The sequence below is a fragment of the Lampetra planeri genome, chromosome 43, assembly GCF_965212315.1.
Source record: "Lampetra planeri chromosome 43, kcLamPlan1.2.h2, whole genome shotgun sequence".
NCBI classification, from domain to species: domain Eukaryota; kingdom Metazoa; phylum Chordata; class Hyperoartia; order Petromyzontiformes; family Petromyzontidae; genus Lampetra; species Lampetra planeri.
Window position 1 is genome coordinate 6,430,529 of NC_136149.1, and position 20,658 is coordinate 6,451,186.

The 20,658-nt window shown below is 46.2% G+C and overlaps 2 protein-coding genes across 4 annotated transcripts in view; one reads left to right on the plus strand and one right to left on the minus strand.

Moving 5' to 3' along the window:
• Nucleotides 1-219: 219 nt before the first annotated feature.
• Nucleotides 220-19,476, minus strand: LOC144732643 (zinc finger X-chromosomal protein-like). Of its 3 annotated transcripts, none has more exons than XM_078614154.1 (7): nucleotides 19,315-19,476; nucleotides 8,481-8,586; nucleotides 6,916-7,029; nucleotides 5,544-5,696; nucleotides 4,223-4,363; nucleotides 3,057-3,203; nucleotides 220-1,883 (listed from the first exon to the last, which is right to left on the minus strand). In XM_078614154.1, the coding sequence occupies exons 2-7, from the start codon at nucleotides 8,575-8,577 to the stop codon at nucleotides 703-705; spliced, it is 1,833 nt and encodes a 610-aa protein (XP_078470280.1). In that variant the 5' UTR covers nucleotides 8,578-8,586; nucleotides 19,315-19,476; the 3' UTR covers nucleotides 220-702. The 3 variants fall into 3 exon arrangements, with proteins under 3 accessions (XP_078470280.1, XP_078470279.1, XP_078470281.1); XM_078614153.1 differs by having other exon boundaries at nucleotides 3,057-3,206; XM_078614155.1 differs by lacking the exon at nucleotides 6,916-7,029 and having other exon boundaries at nucleotides 3,057-3,206.
• Nucleotides 19,477-20,200: 724 nt separating this feature from the next.
• The window catches only part of ACOT9 (acyl-CoA thioesterase 9), a 29,517-nt gene continuing 29,059 nt past the window's right edge, over nucleotides 20,201-20,658 (plus strand). The window contains exon 1 of the mRNA XM_078614156.1: nucleotides 20,201-20,308. Coding sequence (XP_078470282.1) covers nucleotides 20,277-20,308 — 32 coding nt within the window. The 5' untranslated portion in view covers nucleotides 20,201-20,276. The remainder of the gene's footprint in view (nucleotides 20,309-20,658) is intronic.

Sequence of the window (20,658 nt, forward strand, 5' to 3'; positions counted from 1 at the left end):
TTCCGAAAACACGAAACATTATTTTGTGGCGAGAATATTTTCATTTCATCGTTAAATGCAGTGGACAAACGTATGGAAAATAGGTGACGATTTGTATAAATAACACAAGGCAGGCCCACAGGACGGGCGGCTACGTCCGTGAAACCAACCGCGCGCGACCCCATTCGCCCCAGTGAATAAACGCGTGCGTCATGCTGTGACGGCCTGCAAACCAAATGCTAAATTGTACAAAAGCAGTTTTATTTTTTTTTGAATTTCATTCACAACTGACAAGCATTTACAGGTAGGTGGGACGCTCACTGTAATAGAAGTAAAAATCACAAGTTGAACGTAAAGAACGAGATACGTTCAGCCAGGTGTTGTTTTTTTTTACCCCCAAATACTACCTTTCCCAAAAACAAAATGGGAGAATAACACCTTTACCCTTAAATGATAACTATTAATTATTATTATGTTACAGCTTTACATTTACAAATATAATCCACAAACACAATACTTTGTAAAACATACAAATATACACAAGAAAATGTGTGTTTTTTGTGAATAATGCACGCACGCGCACACAGTGTGCGCGTGCAGCGGAGAAGATTTCAATATAGATGATGATGACGATAGAATAAACAACATGTGGTTCGGTAGAGCAAAGCGTTCAGGGCCGAGCATCTTAGGGGCCCACACACCACCTCCCATCTCCCTGCAGGCCTACACTTGCCCTTTGTGTTGTTTTATTATGTGAGCGTTCTTCTCGGAGGGCCGGCGAAAGCCCTTGTTGCAAAAATCGCAACGGTGCGGGTACTCCTTGGTGTGGATGGAGATGATGTGCCGCTTGAAACCCGACGCGTCCGTCGTGTTGTAGTCGCAGTACTCGCACTGGTACACCTTCTTCGCCTGGTGCTGACGCATGTGCTTCTTCAGCTCCTTGTGCTGACGGAACGAGTTCTTGCAGCGCTTGCACTTGTAGGCCATGTCTTTGGTGTGCACGGACAGGATGTGCCGGGCGATGCTGAACGGGTCCGCGCTGCGGTAGTCGCAGTGGCGGCAGTGGTGCTGCTTCTTCCCCGTGTGCGCCACCATGTGGCGCTTGAGGTCGGAGGGCCGGTAGAAGCCCTTGCCGCACACGTCGCACTTGTGCGGGAAGTCCTCCGTGTGCACCGACACGACGTGGCGCTCCAGCTCGCCCGCCGTGGCGCTCAGGTGGCTGCAGTGCTGGCACTGGAAAACGCGGTCCGCGCCCAGGTGCACCGCGGCGTGCTTCTGCAGCTCGGAGCCCGTGAGGAACGCCGCGCTGCAGTCGTCGCACCTGTAGGGCAGCGCGCTGGCGTGGCGACACCGCATGTGCGCCTTGAGGTTGGAGCTGGACGTGCTGCGGTACTCGCAGTGGGCGCAAGCGTAGGGCTTCTCGCCCGTGTGGATGCGCACGTGCTTCTTGAGCTCCGACGGGTGGCGGAAGCGCTTCCCGCACTCGGGGCAGCAGTGCGGGAAGCTCTTGCTGTGCACGGCCTGCAGGTGGTGGCTCAGGAGCGACGGCTCGGCCGTCTCGTAGTCGCAGAAGCGACACTTGTTCATCTTGGCGCCCTTGGTCTTGTGCGTGAGCTTGTGGTTGGTGAGCGCGACGGGCTGCGAGAACTGCTTGCCACACTCGTCGCACTCATACGGCCGGTCCTTGGGGTGGCCCAGGCGGTGGCCCTCGAGGTGGGTGTGCAGGTTGGCCTTCTTGTTGGTGGTGTAGTCGCAGTCGGTGCACTGGTACTTCTTCCGCCCCAGGTGATCCTCGGGATGGTTTAGCATGTGTTTCTTCAGGAATCCCTTTGTCTTGAACTTCTTCCCGCACACAAAGCAAGGGTGCACTCGGATCTTTTCCCCATTCGGGCCTACGATAATACCTGTTAAGAGACACAAACAGAACACATTTCTGAGCATTGTTGTACGTGGGCCCGTTAACACGCGTAGTCACTTCATTACGTATCGTCGGACGTATTAACGCATTCGCTTGAGCACATTAAAGTTGGTAGTTATGGATGAAACAATAAATAAATGAAAGCATCCGTTCTGAGCTAATTGGGAATAGTCTGACACGGTCCCTCTTATATAACTGGTACCCATGATACATCGGACTGGGAGCTCTGCCCGAGTTTGGCAATTTGAAGAAAATTGGAAAAGAGTCCCCATGATAACAGCTCGGATGTGTTTCTCAACACCCATCAATCTCTTCCTGCCAATTGGCCGGGAAAGTATCCACTCCCAAGCGATCTACGTGGCTGGCGCACGGTGGCCACCACCACCATCATCATACCACCTCGAGCGTGGCCCGCTGGGCCTCTCCTCGCCTCTCGTTTAGCGCCGTCCCCCTCTTCCATGCGCTCTCGATTATAAACAACGCCCAGGCCGCTACGTCACACACGCGGCGCGCTATGGAGAGCTCGCGACCACAGGCGAGAATTCAACTTGCAAAGTGGCCGCCACCGCCACGCAGCATTCGCTCGCTCTCACAGAGAGAGGAGAGGGAAAAGGACGGCTCAGAGGCGCCAGGAGGAGGAACCGCAGACGAGATGGACAGCAGCAGCAGCCACGCGGTGAGGAGCCCAGCACTACCAAAAATTGTCCAATCTCTGCGGTCCGCATTATATTGAGGTTTCATCGGCCAATTAATTATGATTTATTTGACCAAGTTAGGCCCACTGAGCTATATCGCTCTTTTTCAGAAGCGACCTGGCCACAAATGATAGCTCAACATAGTGGCTTATCGTGTGTAAATTCATTGTAGCCAAATACTCTAAACGCACGTTGAGTCTAGATTTGGAGAGAAAAACCAGAGGACCCGGATAGAAATCCACGCAACCAAGGGGAGAGAGACATGCAAACTCCACATATACAGAAATCAGGCTCCGGATCAAACCCACGACCTCCTGCATACCAGGCAGTCCACACTTTGCTGTATTGCACAATTATTAGGTTTAAAAAAAAGGAGTCGTTTAGGAATATTAACTTCACACTCACTAATGATGTGCTGAACTGTGGTAGACACGATCTGACTGCGTCACAGCACAGACACTCACTCATAGTGTGCTGCATCCGAGTGGCCACGTTCTTCTTTCGGCTTTGCCTGCGATGGTCGGTTTTGTTTGTGGGAGTCAAGATCACTTCATCGGCCTTGCTCGACAGGCTCAGCACGCCGTTGCTGTCCACTGCATCCACGCCGCCTTCTGCTGAAGAAGCAATTCACACGTTTGTACATTTTACGGCAATAATCTAACATCTCTTCCCCTTGACAAGTTCACGCAAATCAGCCAGTTCATTCACCAATCGAGACGCTTCGACGACATCAAGGGGGATCACGATTTACCGCAGGGTCCGAAACAGCCCATTGATGTGTTAACAAAATAAAAATATTCATGAATGTTAAAATAGTTTAGCACTCAGGACAATGCTATCGGTTTTTTTTTACACCTGCAAAAGTGCAAACTCTGTCACCTGCATCTTTACTCTTTGGTTCTTTCGGTAACGTCACGTAGATGAAAAATAAAAATAAAAATAACTCAATTAAATCACGACGTTTCGGAGGCAACACCTGATGACGGAAGCTTGTGTTGCCTCCGAAACGTCGTGATTTAATTTAGTTATTTTCATTTTATTATTTTTATTTTTCATCTACGTGACTTTACCGAAAGAACCAAAGAGTATGGATCCTTGCAGTCACGAAAACTTAAAATCTAGAATCACCTGCATCTTGTTGATATAATTCGCATAAGGTTAAGGCACAGCCCAGGAATGGCACGCTCATGCCACTGCCCGTGGAAGAGGCCTCCACTAGAGCAGGGGTCGGCAACCAAAATAACAAGAAGAGCCATTATTTTAGAATTCAGTAACAAACTAAATATTTCAAGAGCCGCCATGTAATGTGAACACGAGACGGTGGGTCCTTAAATAATAACGTCACGGAGCAGTTCTTAAAGAGCCGCACGTGATTCGGGAGCCGCAGGTTGCCAACCCCCCTGCACTGAGAGGGTGTTTTGACCGACTCTTCCAAGCTGGCCAAACAATGTGCCAAACTTTCCCAGGTTAAGTCTGTTCATGTCAAGACATTGGGCCATCATACACAACACTTCCACACACACACGAATATGCCCAGCTATGGTAATGCAAATGAAAAATGTTGTATTTAAAGATAAGCGTGAAGAGGCCTTTTATCGCAGCGATATGCTCTGACGTCCTAACGCCATACCATACGCGGACGTCCAGGACACGGGCAGGATCTCCTCGTTGAGGGCCATTTCCTCCACTCGGGGCTCCGACTCCAGCGTGACCGCCTCATCATCACCAACAATCACCTCCATGTACACGTCGTCCGTCATATCCGCACAGCCTGGTTGAGACATTTCAAAGATCGGAAAAAACAGCCTTTACCAGACTGTTGGGGTAAGTGCTGTTCGTGAGCATCTATGAAGGCCGGCACGGCACATTAGGGGGCGGGTGGCCAGCACCATGCCCGGCCGCCTTTGTCTCCTTAGTGGCGATGTTTACACACTGCACCAGGTACTCATTTGAGGCAGAGTCGACCTAGTCAAGGCCCAGGAATGGGATCAGATAATAGTCATTGCTGTTGGCCGTGAGCGGGGTCGTAGCTCAGCACACTGATTGTGACACTACCGCTCCCCACATTAAGCACGCATACACACAATCATGAACACATTCTTACAATAACACACAGGGTTTCGCAGTCAACGTCCTAACTAAGCACGGTTAGCTACGCATAGTGAGAAAGAAGTTTAACACAGCGTCATAGAACCAGCGCTAAATACGGCTGAGAACTCTTCTTCAATTTACCGATGAGATGAAACAATAATTGACAAGTTAAACCTTTGTACATGTGACTATTTTATTTTCCGAGGGTCTTTTATTATTTGCTTGTTTACACAGCAAAGACTTACTGAGACTCAACAGCATTTTTTCAGGAGGGTCCTACCAAGCGTTCGCAGTCGTGGGCAATGTTGTTGCTGCTGCGTGTGACCCCAATTGATACATTTTCAGGCATTTTTTCAGCATTGGGATGTTTGGCCAGTACCAGTCATATTGTATGTGTGATTTTTTTTTTTGCTATAAGAGGAAACTGAAGACCCTGGAGGAAATCCATAGAGAACAGGGAGAGAACATACAAACTCCACAAATATAAACTCACTTAATCTCACTCAATCACTCACTCTCTTAAAACCTCTCAACACTCTCTGCAGAACAGGGGGAGAAAACACAACCTCCACGCAGAAAAGCACCCCGAGTCGGCAATTGGACCCAGGTTCTTCTTGCTGTAAGGCATCATTGCTACAGCTGCGCTGCCGCCTATCTAACGACACGAGTTTCGTCAGATCATTACGTGGACGAGTTCCCCCAAAATAATACATTATTAATCGCATTCAGACAAATTAACGCACTCATTTTTTCCAAACGATCCACCAACCCTTGCCTCCAAATCGCCGGCTTGCAGGCGTGTGATGCGCTCTTAACCGGGCGGTCCATTAAGTGTGACATCGCACGGGCGTGTAACTTACTGATCTCCTGCACCTGATCCTGCGGACCATCCATTGCCATGTACACGAGCTCTTCCTGTGGAACTGTGGTGATGCTCGTGGAATCCAGCACTGCCACATCTTCCTGCTTGATATGCACATGTGAAGGGTCGATGGCCACACCAGACGCTGCCCCTGCGTCATGCGCACAATCCGCCACGCGATCCACAGAGTCGTTACACTTTCACAAAATTGGATGTAAAATCCCCGCCACCACCCTCTGCCAGTATGAAATCGAGACGTCCGTTGCGGACACGCGCCTCGACTCCTCTGTCGGCCGAAAAGGCCCCTCGTGTCACCCGATGGCGCGTGGGACGTGAGGAAAAACAGCGGCGTCCCAGTCGAGAGCATCGCCTAAGGCCCGACGGAGGAACGGCCGCTGTCTCTCTCTGCTGCCCCAACGGCGTGGGGACCGCTCTCAACCGCGGCCCAACAATAACACGACACGGAGGATGAAGGTGTGGTGATATTTTATCCACAAGTGGAACGATCGGGGACTCCCCTCCACCAAACTGCGAATGTGGTGAACTGAAAATCATAAGTCACACATCACTGATGACTCCAATACAACGTGCTGTATTTTGGTGAAACAAGTTAACTCCATTCAGTTACCCCAGATGCCATGGAACGGCTTAAAACATTACACGTACATTGTAGCCTGCTGCTTTTTTTCAAACGCCATACCAAAGATGTGCCAGGTAACTCTTTCAGGCCTCACTATGCACAGAGAGACAATGGTCCACTCAGTGCTTATATTATATGCATGCACATTCTTTGATACAAAGGCAATGATACAATTTAATTTAACATTAAACGTCAAAGAGTTTTAATGGATTTTGAATTCCATCACTGTGTACCGGGCAAAGTGTGCTCACGTTACATAAATATATATACAGAGGAAGTCAAGCTGATATCAAGTGCAAAAAAAGGATAAATATAATGCAATAATCGTTAGATAATTGTATTATTTTCTGTCTTCTTTAATGACTGTCTAATCAGACCTATCACAGCTCAGCCAACACACTTAACTTCAGTCAATCAAGCAAAGTGAAATGGTAACATGTACACATCTTACTGAAAACTCCACGTGTTCGACAATAACACCACATGGCCTAAAAGTTAGAACATATAATAGGCGACGTGTTCGGGCAATGCCCCTTCTTCATAGCAAACAAAAGACTTGGATTACATATTCGATTATGTGTGCAGAGCATTTATAGGCACAACGAGCACTATTTTTTTCCAATTTCAATTAGTGGTAGATTTATTTTTTAGAGCAATGAATGCGGGACTAGGGCACGGAAGGGAGGTTGCATGCAAAGACGAGGTTATTCGATTGGTCTGCTGTTCGTACCGGAGTTGTATTGCCCATTTTCCGTCTTGAAGATGTAAACTTTGATAATATCAGAGCAAGTATTTCCATCTCTTTTGATGTCAATGTCCTTCAAATGGGATCCATCTATATCGCCTGTAGAAATGGAAATGTGGTGACACGGACAAAGTCCATTTAAAAGAGAAATAAACTGGACAGGTTCATCAATAACACTGTGTACGTGTGTGGCATTATAAATAAATATATTACAGCCCATGCTTGGGGCACATAGAGTTGGCCAAATGAGATGGAGTGGGTAAAAAGAGTTGTTATTCGTGCACAAATTCCAGCATGGCATCACCAAATAACTTGTTTCAACAGAGCAGCAATGTAACATTGAATAAGTCTACAAAGGTTCAAATAAAGGCTGAAAGCAGTCAACAAGGTAGATGTACTGGCCGATTAATGCTCATGTCTCTGTGGCAATGCTCACTTCTCTGCGGAAACATTATTTCTGTACCTCCTTCCACTGACCCGTTTCTTCAACTTCAAATGTTTCGATTCTCATATACGCGTTCAAGTGACCGACTTCACCTGAAAGACCGGAGCCATCGGTGTAAATTCCACATTACCCTGATGGAGGCCAAACTCTCCATACAATGACCCAACGTTTGACCTCCCACAAAGTGGTAATTATTTTGTCGCAAAAGGGATGATAGGCCGAGTCAGGGTTTTTGTTTGCATTGTTTGTTGCATGTATGCTGAACTTCCTTCGCACAGTACGTAGCCAGTGCCGTTGTGAAGATTTGAGGATCGAAAGGAATAGATAACGTGTCAGCGCGTGCATTCACTCACGCCAAGGGGGAAACGCTAACCCGTTAGAAAATGAGAGGAAATCTTGAGGTGGGAGAGGCAAGGGGGTTAATACTGGTAGGAACCTCCTGGTTACACCAGCCCTCAGGGGATTATTGTGTCCGTCCGTCGTGCATCCAAAAATGTGAGGGGTGGGGCTGGGTGGAGAGGGGAGGGTGGGGAGGGGCTGGGTGGGGAGGGTGGGGAAGGGCTGGGTGGGGAGGGTGGGGCTGGGTGGGGGGTGGGAGGGGTGGGGCTGGGTGGGGAGGGGCTGGTCACCCCGTGGTGCCCTTATAAACTCAACGTTGAACCTACTCACGCCGGCTTGTGCCCGCCCTCACAGTCGGGCATATTTGCGGAATACACCACGCCGCCGTTGACCCTGGCCATTGACCGAGCAACCCAACGTTCCTACCAGCTCCCTCCGCAGGATTGTGTTAATGATGATTGAAACGGCATGACGGTGTCTAATTTTAAGAAAATTATTCTGGTGATGCTGCTGCGTTGGCAGCGGCACGAAAACCACAATTAATGAAACAATTCAACGTGTTCCATGTCACTAAGAACACTTTGTGTGTTTGCAGCCTTAAAAGGAAACATCTATAATGGGTGACATTATGGGCTATATAAAGAGCCATTGCCTGAAACATGGCCTATTATATAGTTTTTATTTCAAAGACACACGCACAGTGCTATTGTCCAACGCGTAGAGTTGTTGTTGTTGTTTACTGCGGACAGGGTGAGGTGCGGCTTACCCAATGGCTGATCTTGTTCCATTTCTACCAAAGTGGCGATCACATTCTCCTCTTGGAACTGCAGCTCGGTGTTGATGCTGTCCTGATCCATATTCATGGTTCAGTTCTACACCAACACCAGACACAACATGAGCATTAGCATTGTGAGAACTTTGCTCGGTTAAGAAATGTCGAATATATTTACATACACAGAATGCATTTTGTGTAGAATAACATTCATGTTTGTAATGTGAAATGTGTAAAAATGTGAAATTCCTCCTTAACATTTGGTCGAACATTTTTTTTCTTCTCTCAATTCTGTTTGTGATCTCAGTTTCATGTCAAGAGATAAAGTGATTTTTATTCAGAGCTGTAGAAGCGAGCGGTGTACCACCTCGTTGGCACGAGAACGACCCGAACAATAACATCACAAAATGACAGAGAAGAGGGGGGGGTTAATTAATTATTTGCAGTTTGCCAAACGTCCACCGGAACTGGAATGGCTCTCGACCCTCTCCCATCAATCCACCCTGCACAAGCTTCACTCCCGTCGATTCATTCTCACAACCCTTGTTGCTGCTGCCGAGCGACACCGCCACACGGCTCCACGGGAGTATAAACTAGTTTTATCGACCTTGCCTGCTGTTGATATTTTTTTCCCCAGGCGAGGCTGAAATAAAATTCAGCTGCACCAGTGATACCCGGTTATGTGGAGCTGCGCGGCGTACTGCTGTATCGGGCTTGCGTTTTGTTCAAATAAAAGCAAAAAAATTCAAATTTTGCTGTACTGAAGCGGAAATAAAGTGCAACTGCAATGAGGTGCAGCAGTGGTGAAGTGGCACTGCGGTGTAGCTGTGCTAGGGCCCAATGTGGTGCACAACAGTGCAGCTGCAATACAGTGCAGGCACAATAACATGAAACTCCCCACGCTTTGTTTGCACATTTCAGAACACTGGCGGCCCGCCGCCAACCCCCCCCCCCCCAGACTTTCTGCACTGCCTGGGTCCCTCGCCAGTCAATAAATGTTGTTGTTGATACACGCTTTTTATTAACTCACTCTGTCTGTTGTTGTCGTTGCATCCTCAAATCTTGTAACTCAATTTTAACCCAGTTCCCGATGTGGTATCGACTGCAAACTTGGTATAGTTATGTCATACTGATGACAATACTATATTCAATAAAAAAAATAAAATAAAATATTTGTAAACAATCTTTTTTCTATGTTATGTTTCGGCTTGGGTCTAATTATCCACGCTCAACTGACGTTGGCTGTAAATCACCACGGTCCCTTACGTGATGGCAAGCTTCGGGGCCACTTCCTGGAGTCGTGCAGTTCTTCCATTACCAGCAGGGTACATTTCATTAAAGCGTGTTTTCATGAAAAAAATATTACTTATTTTGCTCTTGTTAGTTTGCAAATTCCCACCCTGTAATGCCCTGTAAATGCCACCACTGCTGATGGTCTTGGGCTGCGGTATTCTGTGTAACAGCGCTACTTAGCGCTACTTAGCTCAATGGGGCCTCACCAGCTGAATTAATAGAGCCCGAGTCTGAGAAAGAAATAGATAAAGTGTCAGCGACTAGCGATGGATGGTGTTAGCAGGAGGCTTAATAAACTCCAGTGGTTAGTACTGTCTACCAAGCGAAAGAAAGCCATACTGAAACACATCGAAGGGAGAGCTTGGACTGAACTGAATAAGTTTAAATTTCGATTTAAAACCTTTCGTGACTGCAGGGATTGATATTCTTGGTTCTTTCGGTAAAGTCACGTAGAAGGGAAATAATAAAATAATAAAAATAAAACTATTAAATTCTCACGACGTTTTGATTGGTTTTCACACCTGATGATGATTGCTTGTGTTGCAATCGAAACGTCGTGAGAATGTCATTGTTTAATTTTTATAATTTTATTAATTCCCTTCTACGTGACTTTACCGAAAGAACCAAGAATATGAGTAGGTTTAGTCAACAACCGTCTCTCATGTTGGTGGGATGGACCATGGTAAAACAAAAAAAGTAATACAAAAAACACGTGACTTGTGATACAGGGGAATACCGCTCTATGTATCGTACAGCCAATGACTGGAACGAGGAAGATTTTCCAAACAACACCAACATTTTTAGTGAATTTTTTTTTATGTGATATAGAATAAGTTTGACCGGTGATAACCTTTGGTTTTTTTAAGTGAAACATTTGTAATATTTATAAAGTTTTTTTTACCACTGGACAAAGGTCCGGTGACAATGGTCCAGTACAGACGGAATCAATAAACTAAACTTTTCAGTCTCTTCCCCATTATTTGAATCAACGACAATGTTTCTGAGCCATAAGTCATAGCAGCCAGTACACACTGAACACAGCGATTGGAGAGCGTTTGCAGGTGAATACAATAATTCTAAATATGAAGAAAGGTAATTGGGATTGAGCAGAACACGTCTCTATGTGGGATGATGGCCGATAGCAAAAAAAAACAGATTTGCAGCCAAGCAATAACGGTTAGATGCCTGACAGTACGTCCACCCGCGGAGATGGAGCGACACAATCAGATTGTGTGCAGGTACTAGGTGGATTATTAAATTGTACGATTTGCGAATGGTGGCGGCTTGGGGAGGCCTTCATCCAGCAGTGGGTTGACTATGGCTGATGCAATAATGTGCAGCAGCTGCTGCATTAAAGTACAGTTGAATACGAGTCTATCCCTCGCTCCTGCAGAAATGTATATTCCTATTATTCTTGTGAACGACAAACTAGAACAGCATTAGCAACAACTGCAGTGGCAAGGTTAAGTAAGTACCTTGTTGCCCGGCCTGTGCCAATTCATTAATCAGAATCTTTTTTTATCCTGGAAAAATCCGATGAGCTATGAACCTCTTTTTCACAGATTTCCAGTTGGGGCAGGTCAAAAAGTTCCAACAAAATGTACAAAAACCGTTAGGAGTGCTATAGCATTGGAAAGGTAAGCAAATCACTAAATATAGTTAAATGATAACAAAATAAACATTTCGATTTTACGTGCCAAAGCCCACTGAGCTATCAGTTCTGTTTTAGAAGCCAACTGGACACCAGTGAAAGCTCAAAGAAGTGGCTTATCATGTGGAAATGTCTAGCAGCCACAGACATGTTTGTAAATATTGACAAAAAAATGGAGGATCTGGAGAAAAAATATGTAAGCACACGAGTTAAGTTGTTTCCAAGAATGTAAAACCAACATAAAGGATGGCTCCGTAAACAACGTCCAAGACATCTGCTGGTTCGTACCGTCACGTTTTAAAAATGTTTCTCTTGTGAAACCATAAACTTACTTTGTCTCTCGATTTAAAGCTTTCGTGACTGCAGGGATTCATAGGCTTGGTTCCTTCGGTAAAGTCAGGTAGAAAGGAAATAAAATAATAAAAAATAAACCAATAAAATTATCAAGACGTTTCGATTGCAACACAAGCAATCATCATCAGGTGTGAAAACCACAGCAATAATTTTTTCTGGTGGTTTTCACACCTGATGATGATTGCTTGTGTTACAATCGAAACGTCGTGAGAATTTTATTGTTTTATTTTTATTATTTTATTATTTCCCTTCTGTGACTTTACCGAAAGAGCCAAGACTATTACTTTGTCTCGCTTAGTCCACGAGGCGGCGCCAGAGAGCGCGACAGACGCACGACAACAGCACGTTGGACGTTGTCAGAATCAGAGTATTATTTATACTGGCGGAATCCGGTGAGCTATTAAGTTTTTTTTCAGACGTCCAGTATCTGTTGACCTTCTTTCGCACCATACGTAGCCAACCGTGCTAATTGGAGGTGCGGGGGAAGGACAACAAACTAGACACAAAAAGGTAAAACATTTTGTTTGACCAGGTGAGAAATCAAAAGGCGAGGATAGTCTCTCATTTGTAAAGTGACCTGGGTAGTGAGTGACTGGGTAGTGAAACACCGAGGCTGCAGTGTGAATTTCACTCAGCCACGGCACGCCGCATCACTACAAGTGAACTCGAGTACAACGCCACTGCAAAGGTGATGGAAGTTCCAAGTTTATTTTTTGTTCAACTGGGTGAGAACTCACGAAGCTAAGACGGACTCTCATTCGAAAGTGACGAGCTGCTAGGAGCGTGGGCGAGACTCGCCACGGAGTGGCAGCCAAAGCGGGGAATGCACTCGTTCTTAAACTAAACTATACATTAAATCTTGATTTAAAGCTTTCGTGACTGCAGGGATTCATATTCTTGGTTCTTTCGGTAAAGTCACGTAGAAGGGAAAAAATAAAAAAAATATTAATATAAAACAATACATTTTTTATATTAATATTATATTAATGTTTTATATTAATACTATTTTATTATTTCCCTTCTACGTGACTTTACCGAAAGAACCAAGAATATAAACTATATATTTTTTGTAATTTTACCAGCTAAGGCTCACTGAGCTCTGTAGCTCTTTTCTCAGAAGCGACCTGGCTATCACAAATGATAGCTCATCGAAGTGGCTTAATATCACGTGGACATGTATAGCAGCCAAATACTCTAAACATGTGATGTTGATTCTAAACGTGGATGGAAAAACTGGAGGACTCCAAGAAAAATTCACGAGAACACGAGGAGAACATGTAAACTACAAATATACAGGCATCAGGGTCGGGATAGAACCCACGACCTCCTGCATACCCCGGTGATGGCATTAGCATCTCGCCACTGAATGAATCACGAGTCTGAATCACGACAATTCATTGGAGCCGCAGGGAGGTGAATCGTTACAGACCCCTACTAGAGGCAGGCCATTAAAGGAACGTGCAACTCAAACCAAAACTATCGTTTATTTAGTAAACACACCGACACTGTACGCCATTATCTGCAGCATGCGCATGTAAAGGATCGTTGCTGAGAAAGTTGCGCTTTTGTGAGCGAGATCCAGAGGCAGAAATAGAAAACGAGCTCCTCAAGATGTCCCCAGCAGGGACTCGAAATCACCCGTCCGAGTGAATCTATGAACTGTCATGGTTTGGGGTCAAGTTCACAAAAAACTGAATCGATAAACAATTTTTTATTTTACCAGTTAAGGACCACGGAGCTATATAGCTATTTTTCAAAAGCAACCTGGCTACAAATGGTAGCTCAATGAAGTGGCTAATTACGTGGAAATTTGTGGCAGCCAATTACTCTAAACACACGTTTATAAATGTGGAGGGAAAAACCAGAGGATCCAGCAAAAAATCCACACGATCACGAAGAGAGAGACACGCAAACTGCAAGCGTGCAGAGGCGTCAGGGCCCAGATCAAAACCACAACATCCTATGCACCAGGTGAGGGAGTTAACATCTCGCAGAGTAGATCATTTAATAGTTTTATTATTAGGAAATACGTGCAGGTTCATGACATCGTCCAAACTGTAAAGCAAAGGATGTGTGCTTGGACACTGCATGCTGCTATAAAGGATGACGGTCAACATTAATAACCGAGTGGCAGGCAAGGAATGGAATAGGCCCGTAGATGTTGCCTAGTTTGTTCCATCAGTCTCAACGTGACATTTCCCTCCAGTTTTCTTATGATCAATATCTCACATTTACAATTCAATGCATGTCATGAGGATAATAATAAATGTAATCAATTAGTAATTAACTGATGACATGCCCAATTACGAGGGCAAGTTATAACGGGTGAATTATGCACCGCCCGATGCGATGAATTGTCATAATTAATGGTCGTGGTTAAAATCAAGAATTCTCATCAACGTTGTGGTAATGGCTGCGCTGCCAAATGAACTCATTCAACAGAGTACGAAACGAAAAAAAATATATTCTTACAAATTCAATTCAGCGTATGCGTCTTCGGCTTAATAATAATAATACATTTGAACTCGGAATGTACCGCAAAGTATCCGCTCGCTCTCGAAGAGAAATAAATAATGACTCAGAGGCACAGGGATTAACTCCAGAAAAGCACCAAAGTAAACGGCCAGGCAGTGAGGCGGCACCAAATTCTTCCCCCAAGCTCCGCGATCCACTACATATTAAGGTGTCATTGGAAAATTTACGAGATGTTTATACATATGGGAGGAAACCGGAGCACCCAGAGAAAATCCACGCGCGTGAGAGGGTAACACTGGATCCTATATGAACAGGACAGGTGGAGTCCATATGTTTGGGCTACTGCCCTCTCCTGGCAAGCAAGGGTATGCCTTCTCGATGTCCACGGGGAATGAAGTTTCACAAAATTCGTGTGATCCACCCACTCTTGTGGCCTCCACAGTGCTGGATTACAGGTGTCCATAGCCATCACTATCAGACACATGCGCTTTTGAGTATCCAGGGAAAAATCTCAAATATGGGTAGGGGGGTGATAACAAAAAAATCTGCACACATTAAATTCACAAACCCATTCGCTGTCAGCTCTTGGCCAGCTCAGAACCCAAGTCAGTCTCCGAGTCTGACAAATCATAAGCGTGCTCCACCAACGCCTGGATAAATCTGCACAAATGGTTCGCGCACAAAACGTACACGGGGCGGACTTAGCGAGTTCACGGTGTGCTAGGGTCGTGAGACCTGCGGACTGTGAAGAGCGACGAGGATTGCAATGCAGGGGTACAAGGAAGAAGGTAACAGTTGTATCAACTGGCTCTCCTCGATAGTGGGGTGCAAGATGTATGTATGTACAGTATGTTAAACTTCTTCCGCACCGTACGTAACAAACTAAACACAAAAAGCAGTTCTAAAGAAATTAGGTTTCAATCGAACACGCAAGACTGTTGACGCGAGGTTAACACATACATGATACCTTATTTTTTATAATCATAACGTAGAACGTTTAACGCGTAACACATTCCCTTTAAACATAAGATAAGATTTTCACATGAAACAAAGTTATGGGTAATGCATTATTTACCAAGGTCTCATTACCATAATGGTATAAATATCAGTGTACATGGAATATGTAATTACAGAGGTCAGTTTAAGGACACACTAAGTTGGGAGCACATTTGAGGCAGGAAGTTTCCAGAATATTTATTCTTACTATACAGAGAGGCAAGTTATTTTCCCAGAGCTTTGGGATGTTGCTCTGGAAGGATTAGGGCAGTGGTCCTATAAGACAAGGAAAGTCTTTCAGAGGGATGCAGGCAGTAGCATGGATACAGTGCAGGATAAGTTACTGATAGATTACTGATGAACCACATGTGGAGTTTTATCAGAATGACATCCCAACACTTTCAGCTCTGTATGCAGCCAATGCCGCTATTGTGTGTAACATAATATCAAGACATTAGAATAATGCCCGCAGCAGCTGCCACCGTTTTAAGTTTAATCCCATGATTTTTGGCTCCTGACCATATCTGCCTCCAGGCAAATAACTTGCAGTGCGAGAGGCGGCTACTTCCAAAAGTTAACAGTTACGTTCCAAGATTGGTTTGATTCAAGCTAGGATAAGTGGACATTAAAGGATGCTTAATATTGATTTATAAGAAAGTACGTGGAATTGCGATCACCCCGTCGATAGATGGGATGGCGGCCAGTGGTCGAGACTCATGGTGGCGTGGCAGCTAACTAAACCATTTTTTTTCCAGGTAAGGCCCAATGAGCTATGTAGCTGTTTTTCAGAAGCAACCTGGCCACAAAGGGTAGCTCAACCAAGTGGCTTATCGTGTGAAAATTTATAGCAGCCAAATACTCGAAAAGCATGTTTCTTAATGTGGAGGGAAAAACTGGAAGACCCGGAGAAAAATCCACGCGACTACAGGGAGAACATGCAAACTCCAAATATACAGCAGGCGATATGGTTGGGATCGAACCCACGACCTCCTCTATATGAGGCGAGGGCGTTAACACTGCACCACCGTGGCACCCTGAGAGATTTTCCTCACCAGTTTGATCTATACGTTCAAGTTCCACATTTATGCCAAAATGTTTTTAAAATTGAGTGGGGCTAGGGGCAGAGTCCAGATTGAGGGATCTCCACACCACAGAAGTTGAGAATCCCAGGATTAGAGCAGGCGTTAAGTGTTTAAAGCCAATAGATGTTTTTATGCGTCAATACGTTTGCTATGTATGTGTCAATGGAGAAACCCTTGCAAACAAGATGCTCCAAAGCAAGGAATTTCCAAGTGATTTTTTTTTACTCATAAATTAAGCAATTTCAGAAAATTGTCAAGGAAAGGCATAATTAATGCTGAACACGAGACACGATGGAATTACAGAAACATAAACGTTGAAATTGGTGAGCAATAGTCATTCAAATCAAATGGGATGTAAACACGAATTGATTTTTCAACACCCACGTGGTGTTCATATTCTTTGCTTCTTTCGGTAAAGTCACGTAGATAAAACAAATCATTTTAATAAAAATAAAATAATAAAAGTGAGCGTAATGGCAGTCTAGAATGTAGACTGTAGCCTGGTAGACTAGTTTTTAAGCTGGTGAGTGTATTGGCAATCTTTTTGTATTTATTTTTATTACTGAAAGAACTAGAATAAGTCTACACTATAGACTGCCAGTACGCTCACTTTTATTATTGCATTTTTTTTTCTATCTACGTGACTTTACCAAAAGAACCAAGGATAATTAATTCCTGCAGTCACGAAAGTTAAGTAAAAATTTACCCATGTGGTGACTTAAAATGGGTTGACAGTCAGTGGGATGGCATGCATACATTTACGCAAATAAGTAGGTTAATATTCGATACTCTATTTGTCCTGTGGTTGAGAAATACATATTTTTCAAAGTTTGTAAAATATTTTGAATCCACATGATCAACCTCACAAACCTCGATTATTCAAATAAATATTAGTTATTCAAGCAAAGAGAGGACGTTATCAATTATCATCAATATGACACTGTAGTTTGTGTGAGTGGCGTCTTATGAGAGCTGAACCCACCGATGAACACGTTTTTAGATGCGTTCTAGATGCGAGTGATGCAGGGTGGGCTTCAGGGTGTGTTCAACAGCAGCGGCAAAACTCTGAAGGAGAAATGAACGCAAGCTTTTATTGCGTGTCCCAGCGTGTGTTCTGCGCATAGCTTAAAACGTGAACGTCAATAATGTGTGCACGCTTAACACCTGGCTATATACAGTACTGGAGAACCCGTTACATGTTGTAACATCCTTGCATTACATCATCAGTGAGTAGGAAACAAACTAAACCATTTTTCATCACGTAAGGCCGACTGAGCTGTTTAGCTCTTTTTCAGAAGTGACCTGGCCACAAATGACAGCTCAACGAAGTGGCTTATCATGTGGACATTTATAGCCACCAAATACCGGAGGACCTGGAGAAAAATCCACGCAAACTCCAAATATACAGGTGTCAGGGTCGGGATTGAACCCACAACCTCCTGCATGTCAGGCGAGGTAGCTAACATCTCGCCACCGTGGTGCCCATGTTTCCATGCCCTCATCTTACTATCGTCTACTGCCCTCCACCACTCTCCCGTTGTCCCTCCACGACACCAACAAGCCCTCGCTCCCTCAGCCTGCCATCTTGGTTATCTTCCCTCTATCCCGAATTAAATTTACCCACCTTGGAAATCAGTTCCCTCCTCCCCTGCCTCCGTGTGACCGTACCACTCTAGCCTTGCGCGCCCCATCCTTCCAAACAGTTCTTCTTCTACTGACATGCCCGATCCCAAAAAAGGTGCATGCGTGTTGCTGCCCTGGATGAGCGCGGACCACTGAGGGGTACGGCAGCTGTGTGAGCAGGCCCCAGTTCACTTAACTGACATGCCAGGTGAAAGTCAAGGCGGCTTTAGATTACAAGTAAAACATTTACATATCTTCAGTACAAGCAGCAGAGCACCAAAGCTAACGTTCATCAATTGAAACCGCGGCTCATCCTCACATATGGCCACCTATTTGGCCTTTTGAGAGATGTCCTCTCATACGCATGGGGTCATCTGCCTTTGTCAAATACTCAACAATAAAGCGAGAAATTAGACCAACGCAATTCAAAATAGCCAAAATGCAACGCACACGGCTGTTGCTGTTGTAAGCCCTGAGGCAGCGGTAGAAATGTAACATTCCCGAAGCGTGGGTCGCGGGTTTCTCTCCATATAGAACTGCTGCAGACCTTACACACAAATGGTACGCGTTTTGTCGCCCTTAAAGGTATGGATGATGACGATCATGGGCGGATCCGACCCATGACCGAGACCTGAACTCGTGACCTTTTGATGTTTCCTGACAGCAGCAAGAGCAGCAGCAGAACGCAGCCAACACACCGAGTGTATAGGAAAGGACCCGACCCAGGTATTAGCTGGCAAAAGCCCGCTATTATTAATTGCCCATTACAAATCCAGAATAGTCCGTGCAACATATAACGACGCAATGCCCGATCCACACACACACAAAGGAGACATCGCAGCGATACATTCCGCTACTCCTGACGCGGTTTTCTGGCCTGACCACCTTCACGTGAAATTGTAGTGGTTGCTCTGCATCAGCCATACGAAAGACCACAATAACCACTACCGTCCATGACCACAATCTGTACAGATCGCAACCGAGCATCAACAAACACCCCAACCAACACCACCACCCGTCATCATCACATATCACAGACACCACCACCACTATCACCACGGGACCGCCACCACCACTACTATCACCACGTCTCCCGCGTCTCTCTTGCCGCCGGGGCTTACGCTTCAATGCCCGCGCCTCCTCGCAGTGCCCCTGACTGCAGCGAAGGGACGCGGCGCGGCAAGCGTGTGGTGGCGGCACCGCGACAAGGCCTCGCGGGAGGCCCTCGACTCGCCTTGAGCGCGGCCCGCAAAGAGGGCCCCCCGCTACGGGGTGGCGTTGGACCTCGGGGGCCACCCCCCCACCGCCACTGCCGCCGCTCGCGTTCTCGCCGCGTCTCCGCGCGCGTCCTCACCGCCGCGTGGCCGCTGCGCCGCGCTCCCTCCTCGCTGCTCACTCCATGCGCGGCCGCGCGGCGCCGCGGGTCGTCCGCCTCCTCCTCCTCGTCGCGAAAAGGGCGCGGGCTCCGCTCCGCAGGCCTCGACGAGGATAGCGCGCGCGTCATGACGTCACCGCGCAGCGGGCCTCAGCGTCGTGACGTCACCACGCCGTACGTCATTGCGCAGCAGGCACACCACCACCACCCCCCTCGGCTGACATGACGTCACTGCGCAGTGGGCTTCAGCGTCGTGGCGTCACCACGCCGTACGTCATTGCGCAGCAGGCACACCACCCCCCCCCCTCGGGTGACATGACGCCATCGCGCAGAGCGTTTGATGAATTTGACGTCATAGCGCTGCAATCCGCCAATGCCGAGAGGACTGGACATTACGTCATGCGTATCCCGTCACTTATTTGCACTATTGCGTGATGCATGTACAGTACGTTGAACTTCTTTCGCATCGTACGTAGCCAACCGTGCTCATTGGAGGTGCGGTGGGATGGACAACAAACTAATCACAAAGGTCCTCTATGACGTCATCTACGTTCATCACATTAATCTCCGCACGGTGTCAATAAAGATATATAAATTTCGTCACAGACACCAACAGCTACCGGATTATAAGGCAAGGAGAATAAATGCGTCTCATGATCCGGAGAATATGTCAAATGTCTCGTCATAACAAAACGATATGCCAATGACGTCATCTCACCTCTAAAAGAACGACATTACGTGTGACGTCATCACGCTCGATATTAATGTCTTACGCAACTGACTACGCCATGACGCCTGCTTGTATCGCTCGTGACGTCATCGCGCACTGGACCATCAAAGCGCCGCGTTCTGCGCGTGACGTCACCACGCGCGTGCGTGACAACGTCACCGCGTGAGAGTTGAGCCACGCCCGTGGGTGCGCGTCCCCCGGGTGTTCTGTCATGGCCGCGATGAGTCGCGGCGCTGTTCGCAGGTGGGAGACTGGGAGCGCGGCACTTACACTGAATAACACTTCCTTCCATTCACTCACTCTGTCATTTACTCTCACTCGCTGTCATTCACTCACTCTGTCATTCACTCGATTCACTCCATTCGTTATTCACTCACACACTTTCATTCACTCACTGTCATTCTCTCACACTGTCATTCACGTCCTCCGTCATTCACTCACACTCGCTTTCATTCACTCACTCTGTCATTCACTCACTTGCTTTCATTCACTCACACTCGCTTTCATTCACTCACTGTCATTCACTCTCATTTACTTCCTCCGTCATTCACTCACTCGCTTTCATTCACTCACTGTCATTCACTCACTTGCTT